The sequence below is a fragment of the Perca flavescens genome, chromosome 11 (assembly GCF_004354835.1).
Source record: "Perca flavescens isolate YP-PL-M2 chromosome 11, PFLA_1.0, whole genome shotgun sequence".
In the NCBI taxonomy this organism is placed as follows: domain Eukaryota; kingdom Metazoa; phylum Chordata; class Actinopteri; order Perciformes; family Percidae; genus Perca; species Perca flavescens.
In genome coordinates this window covers 7,138,230-7,156,531 of record NC_041341.1, presented here as the reverse complement: position 1 = coordinate 7,156,531, position 18,302 = coordinate 7,138,230, and the positions used below count along the sequence as shown (strand labels likewise).

Below are 18,302 nucleotides of genomic sequence, written 5' to 3'. Positions count from 1 at the left end.
GACCTGTTGTCGGTTTAACAGAAACACATGTTCTAGTTGGGGGGGTCTGGGGGGTGATTTACGAGACTAAATGCTGGATGTTTTTCTTGTACGACCACAAATACAGTTTAATTCTAATGTTTGATCTGAATTGATTTAACATGTTTTCACTTTATCAAAGCCTTTCGAAGTTTAGAGGATGCTAAAATCACATACAGTACGTTTTTTGAAATTCAAATTCCATACCGACTATTTTGTTGGCTTAAACAGTGTGTGAGATTTTTAAGTTTGTCCAAAACCTTAGTATGAAACTAGTAGTACGTGAAATGCGTACTATTTCCAGTGAAATATTACAGCATGCAAACATTGCAAGACCTTCCTCCACAGCGCTACAGATGATGAAGGTCTGGCTAGTCACACAGCATTCTAGGAAGATGGGAGAAATATATATATAAATTAAAGCTGCGAGCAGCGATGGACGGGCCCTCGCGCCTCTGCGCGCGTCGAGGTTACTGGCGGACGCTGCTCCTTACAACCGTTCATTCGCTCGGCACTCAGACGCCGAAAATCATCAACAATGAAAAGAGAACTCCCTGCCGAGTTCAACGATACCTCACACAAGACTCTACGTCATACGGTTCATTAGCTGTGAAAGGGGGCGTGGCTAAAGCATAGGGGGCGGGCCAAACCATCACCAATGAATAAGGAAGTCTCTGCTGAGTTCATTGATTCCTCACACAAGGGTCTACATCAAACGGTTGAAATGTTATGAAAGGGGGCGTGGCCTGCGTAAGTGGGCGTGGTCATATTAAAGGGGGCGGCTCAGTATCACACGTAGACCACACTTTCTGAGTTTCAGGCAAATCGGATGATGTTTGTCATATAAGGCGCATTTCCTGTGGCCAGGGGGGGGGCGCTATGACCTAAAGTCAATTTTGGCCTGTAGGTGTCCTCAGGCCTGGACCCTTGTCAATCGTGAGAAATTTCGGGCAGATACGACGACGTACACTCAAGTTACAACAACTTCTTTGTTCATTGCTAAACACTAAAAATGGCCGCCACACCACGCCCACACCGTCTGACGAAAAGTTTTTCTTTTAATAACTTTTCATCGTTAAGGTGTTGGGATGGTACAGACCAAGTTTGAAGTCCATCGGATGAAATCTCTAGGAGGAGTTTGTTAAAGTATAGCACCTTGACTTTTAGGCCTACTTCCTGTTGCCACTAGGGGGCGCTGTGACTTTAAGTAAATATCGGCCTTTATTTGTCCTTAGGGTTGGACTCCAAAAGTTTGGAGGTAATCAGACAACGTACACTCGAGTTACACCCACTTCCTGTTTTGCCGGCGAAACGCACAAAATGGCTGCCCCGCCGCAGCCACGCCCTATGACAAAAAGTTTTTCTTTTAACAACTTTTCATCTTTAACGTCTTAAGATGGCACAGACCGAGTTTGAAGTTGATCGGATGAAATCTTCGTTAAAGTACGACATGTGGAAATGGCCAAAATCGCACTAATTTCGAACTTTGAAATCAAAATGGCGGATTTCCTGTTGGGTTTAGGGTATGGCTCTAATGACGTTTTTTGTACATCTCGACATGCTACATATGTGTACCAAGTTTCGTGAGTCTACGTTAAACGCATTGCAGGGGCTCAATTTTTTTTACTTTCTAGGGGGCGCTAGCGAGCCATTTTTGTGCGCCGATTCCTGAAACCCTTAAAATACGTAAATTTTCACCAGACTTGATGCGACCGCCAAATTTGGTGAGTTTTTGAATATGTTAAGCCCCTCAAAATGGCAATTCATTTGACGGGAAAAGAATAGAAAGAAAGAAACAAACAAACAATAATTCCTTCAGTTTCAATAGGGCCTTCGCCGCTGTCGGTGCTCGGGCCCTAATAAATACACGTATATATTATGTACCTATGTCTCCCTTGTATTCCTATATCTTCTGTTTATCGTATTCCAATTTATTGTAAAGCACTTTGTGATTTTAATCTGTGAAAAGTGCTTTATAAGTAAACTTTACTTACTTATATAAATATGTTGGACAGTTTCTGTGTGTTCCACTGTGGTTCCTGATTTATTTCTATGAACAGAAATGTTTCAAATCCAGCTTTTGATTCAACTCTGTAATGTTTACTGATGAGCCAGGTGTGTTCAAACGGCTCTGGGTGGGCTGTCGTGCTGATCGTTGACCAATCAGATTGCCCGGTCGGCTCTACTTGTTGTATAACGTCCAAGACAGGTGCACTTCAGTCAGACAACTCACGTTTGAAATGTTTATTATAACATCAGAACATTGTGTTTGGCGGCCAGACTCCGACCTCATCGCTCCCCATCCCCCTTTACATGAGATATTGGGGAGTGATGATAAAGTAGCTCACCCCTGGCCGGAGGCTGCAGGTGGATATTGCTTGTTTAAGACCGACGGAGTTGTCAATGAGTTGCCCACGTCGTTTAAATAGCAAATGCACCTGCGCCCATCTGTGCGCCCATGGGTGTACTGGTCTTACAGGGAGTTGTGTTCAGGTGCATTCTGGGAGTATTGCTATCTTGAGGCAGCGGGAAGTGATCGCGCCATTGACCAACAAAAACCTGGTCTAAAGTCAGTAACGCAGCATTTCATTGATATTTTAACAGAGCATTAGTAAAATGTGCCTAGGCTCGTACACAGCACGCACACAAACATGGAAAAGATTAAAAATTTAAATATTATGGTGCAAATCCTCCATCATAATAATGCAATTGTGACCTTAGCAATGCGCCAAGGTCCAAACACACGTGGCTTTTAAAGGGAATGGGAGATGATCTCTGATTGGTTTATTGCATGTTATGCCCAAAACACACCTTAATGAAGACACCAAGTACAACCCTTTTTGAACCATGCGCCCGGCGCACGGACCCTTTTTGCTGCCGTCAAACTAGCAAAAGTGGATTTGGACACGCCCTGAAGTGCAGCTCGAGTTGACTGCCTGAACGAGCTCGCAGGCGGCGCGCCCATTAACGATGCAGCTAGTGATACCAGCAGCAGTGATGGGGATAACAGTCGCCGTTGTTAACGCTGGGCCAGGTACGGCTGGCCGGGCTGGAGGTGCTGATGGGTGTGGGCCGTCTGCTATGTAAACCCTGCAGCACATGTTGGACCGGCCAACAAAACATCTCGGGGAGTATTTATTTTAACAGGCCAAATGATACTTCTATTTCTCTCGAGAGGAATGTTAAGGTGAAACGATTCCCGTTAGAAAGGAAAACATTGGGGCTGGAGTGAGGGGGCAGCAGCGGGGGGGAGGTGTATAAAGGTTTCGAGTGAACTTGATGCATTCTGTGATTTCAGTTTAAATGAGGGAATCAGAGTGGGGTTGTGCAGCGATGGAGACGGATGCTAAAGAGGGAGCTTTGATAGAGTTTGATTTGAAGAGTTTTGTTCATTTCCTCATTTTCTTTCCTTTCGCTAATAATTAGTCTCGTTTTGCCAAACCTTCCTCCACAGCGCCACGGAGAAGGGTCTGGCTAGTCCACACAGCATTCTGGGATGGGAGAAAAACTTTCTCTTGGTTTATTGGCATTTCTTTAACCCCTCATGTTGTCCTCCCGTCAACCAACAAGCAGCTTTTGCGTTTTACTGGATCAAAATTTAAAATGAAAAGGTTTTTTTTTTCAGTGTTTTTCAATTCAATGTCGTCTTTTTCGACCCTTTTGTCGCTTTTCCCCCCAATGTTTTTGTCACTTTTTCCAATGTCTTCTGCACCTTTTGTTTTTTGTTTTTCCCCCCCACGTTTTTGAAGCTTATTCCAACATTATTGTCACTTTCTTCAACGTTATTTGATGATTCTTTTCCTCAAATGCTATAAAATAGAATAAAACACCCAAATTCAATGAAAGTAGTCGACTGATCATTTATTTTACTTATAAAAAGTGTTGCAGGGAACCCTCCATGTTACTCTTTTTTTTTTTTTTTTTATTTGGTTGAAAGAAACCCACATTTTTAATTTAGTTTATTTATAAAAGGGGACAGCACAAATTAATGAAACACATGATTTCCCATGGGTTAAAAAAGCCAGAATTAGCCAAAAGGCTATTTTTCATCTGTAGTCCCCTGCTTTCGATGTTAAAAAAGGCTTTTATGATATGATATATATGATATAGAAACTTTTTGAAAAGGAGGACAACAGGAGGGTTAAAACCAATCACAATCGTCTTAGAGGGAGCCACGGTGAGTCTGCTAAATAGCCTCTGGAAGGAACGTGTTTTGGTGGAACATGTATGGTGTATGTTCAAAAGTAGTTTTAGTCGTGCAACAGAAAACTCCGATTGGACAGATAGTCTAGCTAGCTGTCTGGATTTACCCTGCAGAGATCTGAGGAGCAGTTAACAATAGTCCTCACAAATCCACCGGAGGTTAGAACGCCAACACAAAGAAAGAGGAAGGAAACGGACATCCGGCCGAAACAGAGCGACATCAGGCGGAATTTCTGGCAGCAACCGAGTAATCCCGGAAGTGGAACGTTGTAGATATAGACTAACTAATAATTGATGTACGTTTACGGACATCTCAACATAAAAAGCCTTGACCACATATTTCTCTGAAGACCAGGTTCACAGTAAAACGAATGTCGAATAAATCTTGAATCTTAAACCTTGATCTTTACCTTTCTCGCACTTTTACCCCACGTGAACCTTACGCACACCGCTCCCTAATTCACAACACATTGCCCGTTAGCAGACCTGCCTCAGCCAGCGCCAAGCTCCCTCTTAACACAAACCCTATTATCAGGGGCACAATAAAACTATGAAGTTGGAAATAGAGGAACGACATAAATACATGTGAAAATACGCCATGGGACTGGCAGAGGGTTTGCAGTCATGAGAGGGCTTGTTGGGAGAGAGCGATTTAGTTTTAATGAAAAAGTCGTTCCTGGGGAGAGGAAAGGGCCATCGCTGCAGGCTGTTTGTGCATGGCTTAAGTTTCTCCTCTGTAATAAAAGCACCAGGACTTATGTGTCTACATTTGCGTGGGTGTACCGGGGAGACCGCGGAATAAAGGAGACAAAGTAGGCAGCCAGGTTTGGAGTCCCACACACACTCATCAAACAGTCAATCACCCAAAAAAACTGGCAAACGTATCTATGAGAATCTGTCTGGAGGCAGCTCAATCCACTGCACACACACAGACACACACAGACACGCACGCATGCGCACACACACGCACACAGGGGACTGTGTGATCTTTTCTACAGCACTTATAGTAATTCCCTTGGATCTACAAATAGACAAAACATCTTGCCCACACACACACACACACACACACACATACAACATTGTTTCTTTATCAGTTCGTGTCCGCTGATGCCTTTCCTGTTTGTCTCTTTCTTCCAGACGGAGGTGGATCCAGGCAGTGGGGGATGGAGCAGCCCGACGACGCGACCCTGCGACAACCTTTCTCCCTACAGCTCGCTGATCTTGAACCTCCGCTGTTCTAGCAGGAAGAAGAGAGAGAGTGAGAGAGAGAGACGAAGACATCCCCCGTTTGTGAGGCCCTGAAACACAACGAGTGATACAAGCGAGAAAGAGACGTAAAAAAGAAAGAAAAGGGAAACAAAGAGAGCGCAACGTGAGGATCGAGAGCCTCGGGGTGGTTCCGATCATGAAACCTTTCATCTCTGTGGCCCCCCCCTCAGGCCTGCTTCTGGTCCTGATGTGCTGCCCCCTGCTGGGCTGGGTCCAGTCCGCCAGCAGCAACATGGCCAGCGATAACGGACACCCACACCTGGGAGACTCGGACCCACAGCGCTGCATGAGGCACCACTTTGTGGAGACCATCACACACCCCATATATAAGTGCAACTCCAAGGTAAGGCGGAAACACACACACACACACACACACTAGGGCTGCAACTTACAATTATTTTCACTGTCGATTTATCTTTCGATTATTTTCTCGATTAAGCCATTAGTTGTTTGGTCTATAAAATGTCCAAAAATTGTGAAAAATGTGGATCAGTGTTTCCCAAAAAGCCTGAGATGATGTCCTCAAATGCCTTGTTTTGTCCACAACTCAAAGATATTTGTTTACTGTGCCAGAGGAGAGAAGAAACTAGAACAATATTCCCATTTGTGGCCATGTTAGCTCAGTTGGTAGAGCAGGCGCACATATATATAGAGGTTTACTCCTCGACCTAGCAGCCACGGGTTCGACTCCGACCTGCAGCCATTTGCTGCATGTCATTCCCCCCCACCTCAAATGCCCCAAAAAATAGTCTTAAAAAAATATTCACATTTAAGAAGCTAGAATCAGAGAAAAATGACTCAGAGGGCGATTCATTTAAAAGTTGACAACTAATCGATTAATCTTTGCAGCTCTAACACACACGCACACACACACACACACACACACACAATCTGCCTCTTTGTGGTCACCCGCTCATTCTTTTGGTAACAAGTTGTTTGAGGTAACAGGGCCAGTCCACCTGAGAAATTAGCTCATTCGTTACATATATCAGGGAAACTCATTTTCCAGAGCAGGCCTCGGAGACACAAAGAAAAGCCCAGAGCTGCAGCCAAAAATAATCCTCCAACACTAACTTAATTTATCTCACACACATTTTTCTCTTTCTACTAGTATTACTCTTGGTGCCCCCCGAAAGCCTCCTCCACTTCTTTCCAATTCGTTCTCTCTCTTTATCTCCATCTTTCCGTCATTTAGAAGAGTCATGCTCCGTTTCTCAGGGAAAGTGTGTGTGTTTGTGTGTGTGTGTGTGTGTGTGTGTGTGTGTGCAGGGTGCTGGACATGGGCCACGATGCAGACATATTCTGCACCTCAGCTGGGACTCAGTTTTGTCTCCCTGTCAGCCGGTGCTCTCTGCTGCCTCTGCCGGGGGGCTAAAGAGAGATATGAAGGCGTGGTGCGTCATTCTGTTTCTGCGTGTTGGACAACTTAACCCTTGTGTTGTCTTCGGGCTCAAATTTGACCCGTTTTGAAAGTTTCTTTATCGGAAATGCGCTCTGCCATTCACAATAATAAAATGGTTTCAAAACAGTCTCCTGACTAAACATTGACATATACCAATCTGTGATAATCCATCAACATATATTCATCTGAGCTTCACTATAGTGAAAATAATTCATAATTTCTGCATATTTTATTCCAAAATAAGGTATAATTTCATGTACAGTAAATTGATTTATTGACCATAAATTAAAAAAAACTTGGTAATAAGTTGGAATTAAGTTGGCTAGAAGGTGCAAAATAGAACTGGGTGATGAACAGACCGGGAGTTAATTTTGTTGGAGGACATTGTCGACAGGAAGACACCACAAAAAACTGCAGACAATTCCGACGAATTAAGTACGTACATTCTCCGGAGTTGCCCTTTCACACGTGTAGATTGTCCCTGTCAGACACGTACTCACTTCCTGGAAGTACTCCGTTTGGTTTAGGCAAGGGCCAGTCTCGCTTTGCCAGGCCTTCCTTCACAGCGCTGCGCAGGAGGGTCTGGCTAGTCCACACAGCATTCTGGGATGGGAGAAAAACATGCTCTGGTTTATTGGCTTTTTTTAAACCAATCACAATCGTCTTGGGCGGTGCTAAGCGCCGGATGGAGCCACGGTGCCTCTGCTAAATAGCCTCGGGAAGGAACTTGTTTTGGTGGAACATGTGTACGTTCAAAAATAGTTTTAGATTGGACAGATAGTCTAACTAGCTGTCTGGATTTACCCTGCAGAGATCTGAGGAGCAGTTAACCACAGTCCTCGTAAATCCACCGGAGGTCAAAGAAAGAGGAAGGAGACGGACATCCGGCCTAAACAAAGGGACATCAGGCGGAATTTCTGGCGGCACCTGAATAACATTAGTACATTAGCCCGGTCCTACCAGACTCTGGTACACTAGCCTGGTCCTACCAGACTCTGGTACACTAGCCTGGTCCTACCATACTCTGGTACATTAGCCTGGTCCTATTATACTTTGGTACACTAGCCTGGTCCTACCAGACTCTGGAACATTAGCCTGGTCCTACCAGACTCTGGTACACTAGCCTGGTCCTACCATACTCTGGTACACTAGCCTGGTCCTACCAGACTCTGGAACATTAGCCTGGTCCTACCAGACTCTGGTCCATTAGCCTGGTCCTACCAGACTCTGGTACACTAGCCTGGTCCTACCAGACTCTGGTCCATTAGCCTGGTCCTACCAGACTCTGGTACACTAGCCTGGTCCTACCAGACTCTGGTCCATTTCATTGGTCCAGAGAGTCTGGCCTGGTCCTATCAGACTCTGGTACACTAGCCTGGTCCTACCAGACTCTGGTACACTAGCAGGGTCCTACCAGACTCTGGTCCATTTCATTGGTCCAGAGAGTCTGGCCTCTCTCCATTGACAAGTGTTAACTTTCCTTGAAGGTTTGTACTCTGTTGAAGTTTAAAACTATTGGATCTGCCCAGAGCCACTCTGGTAGCCTGGCTCTGCCCTCCTACGTACTGTCTGGTAGGACCAGGCTAACAAGAGGGGAGACGACAACAAGTATCAGCTTAGCATCGCTAGCATTCGCCTTAGCTAACTCCTTCACTGCTAACGGAGCGAGCTGGAAAATCCAACTGTTCCCGAACCCCGTGGGGAGGAGGGCCACAACATCATGGCCACCAACACAACTCAGCAGAGATTGGTCTTGCTCGGCCTTTAACTTCTGGATATTCTGCAGCGTTGCCACAACGGACCGAATGGCTTCGCTCGCATCTTTCTCCGCTCGCATCTTTCTCCGCTCGCATCTTTCTCCGCTCGCATCTTTCTCCGCCGCCATTACGGAACTACAACTCAAACTAGCGCACGTTACAACCTCAACGTCATAGTTCTCAGCCACTCCCTCTGTTTGCTGATTGGACCGGCAAAGATTTGGCCGGAGAAAACCCAACAATATACCGCGAACCCAGGCGGTGTACTGACGAAAAATGAAAAGTACGTAGGAGGGCGGAGCCAGGCCAGGGCTGCAGTACACAGCGCTGGAATGTAACTAATGGCGTTTTTCCATTACATGGTACCTGCTCGACTCTACTTGACTCTACTTGCCTCAACTCGCTGTGCGTCCGTTTTCCATTGCAGATTTTAGTATCGCCTGAGCGTGGCTGGTCGTCATAGCAACTGCCGTGGGCGTGGCTTAGTAGCTTGCTTTCCCATTGACATATCCCCGACGCATTTCCTGGTTCTCCGTCACAACATGATATCAAAGAGATAGTTAACGTTTACTGCTCCAGATTTCCCACCGTGGTCACATATATATGACTCTAGAGTCGCTACTCGCTGCGGAGGTAATCACCGTCACTCTCTCACTTCTCCCTCGCTCAATAGCTCCCCACACACACACATACGGCGACTCGACACACACACATCACACATGCACACCCCAGCGCACCAGTATAACCATCAGGCCACTTGTATGCTACGGAGAAAGCTCTGCGTGGAGCCTCCGGCAGCAAAAAAACACAGCTGGCTAAACTATTTAAAAATACCGTCTCTCGCTAGCAATGCAGTGATCAGTGACGCTTCTTTCCGACCAATCAGCAGCCTGCAGGGTTTCACGTCACCTTCTCGGCTCGCCTCAGCTCGCTTGGAACCTCGACTGAGCAGGTACTAAAAAAAGTACCTGTTAGCAGGTACCAGGTACTTTTTTTCGTAATGGAAAACCAAAAAAGGCGAGGCGAGGCGAGGCGAGGCGAGTAGCTACCATTTAATGGAAAAGCGCCATAAGTGCATTTACTCCAGTACTGTACTTAATAACAAATTTTTCGGTACTTGTACTTTACTTGAGTCTTTTCTTTTTTTATGCTACTTTCTACTTCTACTCCGCTACATTTCCAAGAGAAATATTGTACTTTTCACTCCATTACATTAATCTGACAACTTTAGTTACTCTACAAATTAAGATTTTTGCACACAAAACACATGTAGTCTATAAAATATGTTTTATTATAAATTAAACTACCCAACAATATAACGGCCTACAACTGATTGTCTGATTAAAGACTTAGTTGACAGAACTGTTTGGATCATTTCAGGTTTCTGAAGTCTACATTTACTTTTAATACTTTAAGTACAATTTCCTGATGATACTTAACATTTTCAATGCAGGATTTTTACTTGCAACAGAGTATTTTTACAGTGTGGTATTGGCACTTTTACTTAAAGTAAAGCATCTCAATACTTTTTCCACCGCTGTCAGTGCATGATGTGTGACAGGGGCTACAGAGACATTCACCTCATGTACAGAGACTGATGATTCATGCTACTGTGGAAAAAGGGAGCTTATTGTGCAGTTGTTCAGCTAGCATGAGTGATCAGTTCTTTGGTCTTTTTTTAATATTCTGTCTCTGAGTGCATGGAGCAGGTGGCCAAACCACAGCCTCGCTCAGGGGCGGCAGGGCCGAGCGCGCTCGCAGCACGAGTCAGGGCTTTTTATTACAGTTCACAGAGAGCTGACGTAAGTCAGGACCCCTGACTGAGCAACCGTTTTCACAACTCGTGTGTTCAGTTCAAACTGAATCCACCTGTAAAAAGTCGGTAACACTTTACTTGAAAGTATCTACATAAGAGTGCCATGACACTGTCATGAACACATGACACAGTCATCATACATGACACTGTCATGACACATGAACTCTAACTCTCACCCTAATTTGTCATGACAAAAACCGAATGACACTTACTAAAAGAAGCGTTATGTCATAAACGTTTGTGACTTGTTTATAATGTTTATGACACGTTCATGCCAGTGTCACTCTTATGTAGATACCTTCAAGTATAGTGTAACCAAAAAGTTTATGTTTCAAGTTTGTGTTGTCTGTAGGATTTGTAGGTATATACAGTATATGAAATTTGAGATTATTTAGATTTTTTCTTCCAACTGCCATACAGTTTCTTAGTGTTTAAATCCATTTCAGTTGAAATTGATGAAAGCAGAACTTGTTAATTGGGGTCTAGATTTAATGAATTAAATGTCTTGTCATGGATTACATATTATTGTTTTCTTGTGCTACAGTATAAACCTAAACTTAATTTTAATAACTTCAAGCTATAGTGCGTAGTTTCTGTCTCCCCCGTGAGTAATGATATCAAAACTGTCAGCGCATCCATATGATACAAGCGCGTCCCCTCTCCTCCTCCACACAGCTGCTAGTAGCCAAGGAGGACACGGAGGATTAATAAAACATGATGGACTCTTCAGAAGAGGTCATTATCTTCACTCGAGTTTCTGCGCGGGAAAGTCGCCGGACGCCACAATCTTCTGAACATAGCCATACTGAGAAATCCAGAGAGAGTTGTGTGGAGCTACTAGTCTTAACCCTCCTGCTGTCCTCAGGTCAAATTTGACCAGTTTTCAAAAGTTTCTACATCAGAAAAAAGCGTGGGACATGTTTTAATGCTAATCGAATTTGTATTTAGTTTGAAACAAGCTAGTGCGAACCGGTGATTAGCTGCTAACGCTACCTTTCAGGTCAGAGGGTAAATCTCTATTTCTACACCACTAACAAGGCTCAAAATAGCACCACACTTCAACGGTAGCATAATGAGGGTCCCTACATGTAAACTGAAGCATTGAGAACATTGTAAGTGTACAGACAGTTTATTAAAAAGATAGATTATAAAGACCGTTGCGTTTTACATGTTGGTGCCATCTTGGAAAACAGTCACGATCAGTCGAACACACTCACAAAGTTCTCAATGCTTCAGTTTACATGAAGGGACCCTCATTATGCTACCGTGGAAGTGTGGTGCTATTTTGAGCCTTGTTAGTGGTATAGAAATAGCGATTTACCCTCTGCCCAGAAAGGTAGCGTTAGCAGCTAATCAGCGGTCCGCGCTAGCTTGTTTCAAGCTAGATACACATTTGATTAGCACGAAAACATATCCCAGAGAATGGTCAACTGGGTACACATCTGTTATTAACCCCTAGGTTCATTTTGCGCCGGAATTGTCCTTTAATTAGCTTTGTAGCAGCTAATTTGGCAATGGCTTGAATGTAACGGACGTTCATTAATATCAAAAAGTAACGCACTAAAGCTATAAGTGTAATTTTTTCACTCCAAATTGCTATTAGATAGGCCGTGTACCTTCAAACAATGAAGAAAAAAGGGTTCACACACAATCCACCAGCACCAGAGGCTGGAAACAGAACAGAGAGTTTGATGATTGACTCAAACAATGAATCGATTACATAATCATTTAGTTTATTCGTCTTCTGTTGAAGTGATGAATTGTTTCAGTTGTACGTCTTGTCTTACGATTATTGTTTCGTCGGTGCAGTCAAAATAAAACGTCGAACAGGGAATTGATTTCACCGGCTGTGTGTATGAAAAGGTTTCTACGAAAAACCTGCCATTAGTTTCGGAGGAAACAGAGTTTGAAGCTCAGTGATTGGATGTTCCCCTGCATCTCCATTCGTCTCTGCCACATCCCATTGTAAATTAAACCCCAAGTTCTTAGTAAATACATGCAGAGGGGAATGGCCACCCAATAGAGCTCAACAGTGACGTTTCGAAAACTGCTCGGAACCGAGCCAACGAGCTACGAGATGAATAGTGAGCATAACACATTTGATTCAGCGCAAAAAAAACATTTTGAAAAAGGCACAGGTACAATACCGTGTACAGAAACTATCACAGACTTCAATGGTAGAAGCTCGCTCTAGCCGTCGCAGTTTTGCGGGTATGGTAAACGTTCTACGGTAACAGCGAGTTGGACTAATCATAGACGTTGTTGTTACGCTTAGGATTGTGGGTTTTTCTCCATAAGATCTCGCATAAAAAATGTTTTTCTTAAAACCAGGTTGATTTCATACAGACTTCTAGCTTCTACAGGAGCAGAAACCTTTGTTTCACAACCACTTAGCTCGGGGTCAGTCTACCTCGGATGGTTTACACATTATGGGATGGTTTAGACCACGTAGCTCGGGGTCAGTCTACCTCGGATGGTTTACACATTATGGGATGGTTTAGACCACGTAGCTCGGGGTCAGTCTACCTCGGATGGTTTAGACATTATGACTGATATTCTAAATCCTTATGGAGAAAATGAATGGGATTTTTACTTCCGGGGTCGGCTGTGGGCGGGACTGTTGAGGTCTATGTATTATCTTTTAGTTATTTTTTCATCTCACTAGTCATGAATGAAAGGAGGAGCAGGAAATGGTGCCGATAGAGAGGAGGAGAGGGGCGTCACTGGAGAGGAATTATCGCTAGGATAAGCTAGGACAAAGACAAATGGTCTTAAAGTGGCGACAACACTCCTGATGTGTGTGTGTGTGTGTGTTTGTGTGTGTGTGTGTGTGTGTGTGTGTGTGTGTCACCCTGCCTTGGCCCCAGACAGGCTTTTGTCACAGTGGGTACATGGGTGGCGACACACAGCAGCTGACCGAAGGACATGACACAGGAGTCTGTTTAGGGAGGCGACAGGAATGTAGTGACCCACGGAGGAATGCCAGTCACTAATCAGGCCTGTGCTTTGTGTGCGTGTGTCTGTGTGTGCGTGCGTGTGTGTGTATGTGAGCGTGTGTGCGTGTGAGCTTGATACAGTGGTTGTTTTTGTCCCCTTAGGATAGTTTTACACATATATCCCTGTGGAAATAAAGAGTGGACTGAACCTTGTCTCCCCAGCGCTGAGGAGTAAAGTCCGGCTACACCACAGATGCATTCTGGGATACCGCACTAAGCTACTGACGCAGCGGCGGTGGCTCTGCTAAATAGTCTCAGGAAGGAACTTGTTCTGGTGGAACATTTGCACCTTGCAGAAGAAAACGCCACATACAATATTAAATTAAGTTAACGGTTGACACAATACAGTAACGTGAGCTATTTAAATGAGCTGATACATGGTTAAACCTCATTGGCTCTTACCAGTGTATCTCCGTGTGTACTTGGTGCACAGCAATCCCACCAATCGGTCCCGAAACGTCCCAGTTAGAGAGGAAATGCCCTAAATATATTCTTAGTAAATCTTTACAATCATTCCCTGAAAGAACCAAGCAGGCCTGCCTTGTTGCACGATTCACATTTTCTTCAAAACTCATTTTCATAGTGTAGCTTTCTAGCTCGAAGGTTGTTGTTGTTTCCCGTAACGAAGGGATTTTGAGAACGGCAACACACACAGCGAGAGAGAGAGGAAGGAGAGGGGGCAAAGCCTGACATCTTTATCCTGGCAATGTACTTTGGTTGATCCACACTAAACCTGGTGTGAATGTCTGTGTGTGACCCTGAGCTCTGAGCGGCAGCAGGTGTAGGGAGTGCGTGACACGCTCGCGTCGCTATCTCTCAGTTTGCAGGTGCAAGGCCGATGCTCGGAGACACAGGAGACAAACAGACAGACGGCTTTACACTTTTCCACCAGACTCAAACACTGACAGAGAACCTTTTGTCGTCTCGGACAGCACTTTGACTCGTGAAAAAAAAACCCGTTTTGAATGACGCTGATGCTTTTAAAAGCAAACTAAAGACCTACCTTTTCAAACTTTTAATTTTAAAGCTTTGTTTATTTATCTATGTATGGATCTGTCTATTTATGTATTTCAGCCTGCTTTACTTCTTGGTAAATGTTGGTTTATACCAAGTTGGAGTTTTCTTTTTTACACTTTTCTGCCGTGATCCAGAATGAATGTAGCGGACTGTTTTTCTGCTTGGTGTGTGTTTTAATTTAAATTGTTTGGTAACACTTTACTTGAAGGTATCTACATAAGGGTGACATGACAGCGTCATGAACACATGACACAGTCATGACACATGAACTCTAACTCGAACCATAACTTGTCATGACAAAAACCAAATGACACTTAATGACAGAAGCGTTGTTTCATAAACGTTTATGACTTGTTTATAATGTTTATGACACGTTCATGACAGTGTCATGTCACTCTTAAGCCACTTTGTGCGGTATCTGTGTTCCACTTTATACATACAGTACAGGCCAAAAGTTTGGACACACCTTCTCATTCAATGCGTTTCCTTTTTATTTTCATGACTATTTACATTGTAGATTCTCACTGAAGGCATCAAAACTATGAATGAACACATATGGAATTATGTACTTAACAAAAAAGTGTGAAATAACCAGAGGTGTCAAGTAACGAAGTACAAATACTTCGTTACCTTACTTAAGTAGAAATTTTGGGTATCTATACTTTACTGGAGTAATTATTTTACAGCATACTTTTTACTTCTACTCCTTACATTTTCACGCAATTATCTGTACTTTCTACTCCCTACATTTTAAAAATAGCCTCGTTACTCATATTTCAGTTCGGCTTGTTTTCATTCCAGCTCGTCAGTCATCGTTCAAAAAAACACACACACTAAAAAACCCCTATCCAGATCGCTCCATCCGGAGAGAGTGAATGTGATTGTAGTTGGATGAGAAGTATAAACAAAGCTATTCCGACACCCTATTGGTTTGTACGCGATCCATAACACCTGTACAGACCCGGTGCTAATACGCCACCGGTGCCTTGACGACCGTTATCTACCGGACCGAATAGCAACACGGATTTCGGTGCCTTAGGTGCCTGCGCGATGCGCCGAAAACGGACGTTAGAGGGAACTGAACATCGCCGCACGGGACGCTAGTCAACACTAGAGTTGGAAGCAGGTTAGCCTAGCGTTAGCTAGAAGATGGAGTAAACATGATAAAATGCTGAGAGCTAAACGGTGTAAAAGTGTGTCTATATTTCACTGGAGAAGAGTCTGACACCAGACTGTAGCTGCCGTTGTCTGAAAAACACAGAAGAGATGTAGCCTACGTATCACCCTTTTCAGCCCTTCTGAGTTTGCAGGTATTATTTTAATATACTGTAACATTATTATAGTCATATGATTTTGTCCCCGCGTTTTAGAGTTAAGCTGTTGTCCTTAATGGCATTTCCCCCCCTTACATCAGGGGTCTTGAACGTTTTTTAAGCCAAGGACCCCTTAACTTAAAGTGAGATGTAGCAGGGACCCCCTACTACATATTGTATGAAATTAAGTTGCATATTAAACTGGGCCTACAATAACTGTTAGGGTAACCTAAAGCCTTCTTACATACCTTTTTTCATAAGCTATTCAAATATTAATTGTTGGCATGATTTTATAAATCATATTTTAATGTTACATATGTGGCACAGTAAATCTAGGATTAACTGTATCTGTGGGCTGATATCTTAGTGACTACCCTACCTATAGGCCAGTAAGCCTATCATCAGTGGGAATTTATATTTGCTAATAATATGTTGGAATTATGTTAAGGCATTTTATCTTAATTTTTTTTTAAAGACTCAAAAATGTACAATAATTTGGAGGGCCCCTGCAATGACTTTGAGGACCCCCTGTTGAAGATCTCTGCCTTACATTACTTTTACTTTTATACTTTAAGTAGTTTTGAAACCAGTACTTTTACACTTTTACTTAAGTAAAAAGCTTGAGTTGATACTTCAACTTCTACAAAAGTCTTTTCAAACCCTAGTATCTATACTTCTACTTGAGTAATGAATGTGAATACTTTTGACACCTCTGAAATAACTGAAAACATGTCTTATATTTTAGATTCTTCAAAGTAGCCACCCTTTTGCTTTTTTATTAATAAGGGAAAAAATTCCACTAATTAACCCTGACAAAGCACACCTGTGAAGGTAAAACCATTTCAGGTGACTACCTCATGAAGCTCATTGAGAGAACACCAAGGGTTTGCAGAGTTATCAAAAAAAGCAAAGGGTGGCTACTTTGAAGAATCTAAAATATAAGACATGTTTTCAGTTATTTCACACTTTTTTGTTAAGTACATAATTCCATATGTGTTCATTCATAGTTTTGATGCCTTCAGTGAGAATCTACAATGTAAATAGTCATGAAAATAAAGAAACACATTGAATGAGAAGGTGTGTCCAAACTTTTGGCCTGTACTGTACGAAACGTGCTGCACGAATCAAGTCTGATGGATGGGTGATCTGTGCTTTCCTAACTCTCTCTCTTTGTTCCCTGCCTGCTGTGTCTTCCAGATGGTGTTGCTGGCGCGCTGCGAGGGCCACTGCAGCCACATCACGCGCTCCGACCCCCTCATCTCCTTCAGCTCGGTGCTCAAACAGCCCTTCAAGAGCACCTGCTCCTGCTGCCGGCCGCACACCTCCAAGCTGAAGGCGGTGCGGCTGCGCTGCTCCGGCGGGACTCGCATCACGGCCACTTACAGATACATCCTCGCCTGCAACTGCGAGGAGTGCAGCTGAGCGGGTGGGGGGGGGGGGGAGCAGCACCCTCCCACACCCTCATGACTCTCACGAACCAAATCCTCTTTCTCTAAGGCCATAAGGAGTGTTTGTTTCGGTTGGTTATTGGATCGGAAACTCGCCCTCGGAGGACAGCGGCTCGAGTTGCTTGCTGTTATCTTGGGAGTGAGACTATGGAGCAATCGTACACACACACCCCCCCCCTCTACACAGACCTTAAAATTGACCCCCAGCCTTTTGGGACTCAGACCGAACATACTATACCCTCTCCATGATGCTTTCAATCACTGCAAAAACCGTGCTTCTCCAGCACACGAAGGCCAGACACCACAAACCGCTGCTCCCATGAGCCATTTGGAGACCCTCCTCCCTCATTACAGGCCTCCCTAATTCATAACACACATGCTCACCAAAACCGCAGCATGAGAGCTCATTACAGATATCTGCGACGGCCCGGCTCCATAAAACCCCCACCGCGCATTTGACAAACAAAAACAACACGCCTCGTTAAAAAAAAAGCAGCACGGGAACAGACGAGGATCGGTTCCACGTGAGCCCCAGACCTGCAGAGAGGCACCTGCGCCACGCTTATTCGCCCCCCCCAGTAACGTTTTACACACTCCCCCACCGACTTGAATCTCTCTCTCTGTGTGTAAAAGACGAGCGAGGCTGACGGGACAGCTCGCCAGGTGAAAAATAAAAGAGAGGAGGCAGACCGAGGGAGAGGAGCTGGGAGGATTAATAGGAGAACTTTGAGGATGAAGGGTAAGCCAGCGCCTGGGTGGTCAATAAGACTTTCAAGGCTCCCAGTGTTCATTTGAAATGTAATCTCTTTCAGTCTTTGTGATTGTTCCTATCAACTTTATTGAAAACTGGAGCTGCCGGATGTCTGAAACTGCCGCTTCTGCCTGTCGTGTATTGTTAATAATGTTTTGAGTTGAACTGTCTGTAAAAAGCCTGAAAACATTTCCCTCATAGTCCACCATTATCAATACCAGAACTACAAACTCACATTCACTGTTTGCCAGTGTGTGTGTGTGTGTGTGTGTGTGTGTGTGTGTGTGTGTGTGTGTGTGTGTGTGTGTGTGT

At 44.1% G+C, this 18,302-nt stretch overlaps 1 protein-coding gene across 6 annotated transcripts in view; it reads left to right on the top strand.

The window, feature by feature from the left end:
• The window catches only part of ndp (norrin cystine knot growth factor NDP), a 37,719-nt gene extending 19,417 nt beyond the window's left edge, over window positions 1–18,302 (top strand). For all 6 annotated transcript variants that reach the window (XM_028592204.1, XM_028592207.1, XM_028592206.1 and 3 more), the window contains 2 exons: window positions 5,359–5,833; window positions 16,989–18,302. In XM_028592204.1, the coding sequence (XP_028448005.1) occupies window positions 5,627–5,833; window positions 16,989–17,213 (432 nt within the window). In that variant the 5' untranslated portion in view covers window positions 5,359–5,626 and the 3' untranslated portion in view covers window positions 17,214–18,302. The remainder of the gene's footprint in view (window positions 1–5,358; window positions 5,834–16,988) is intronic.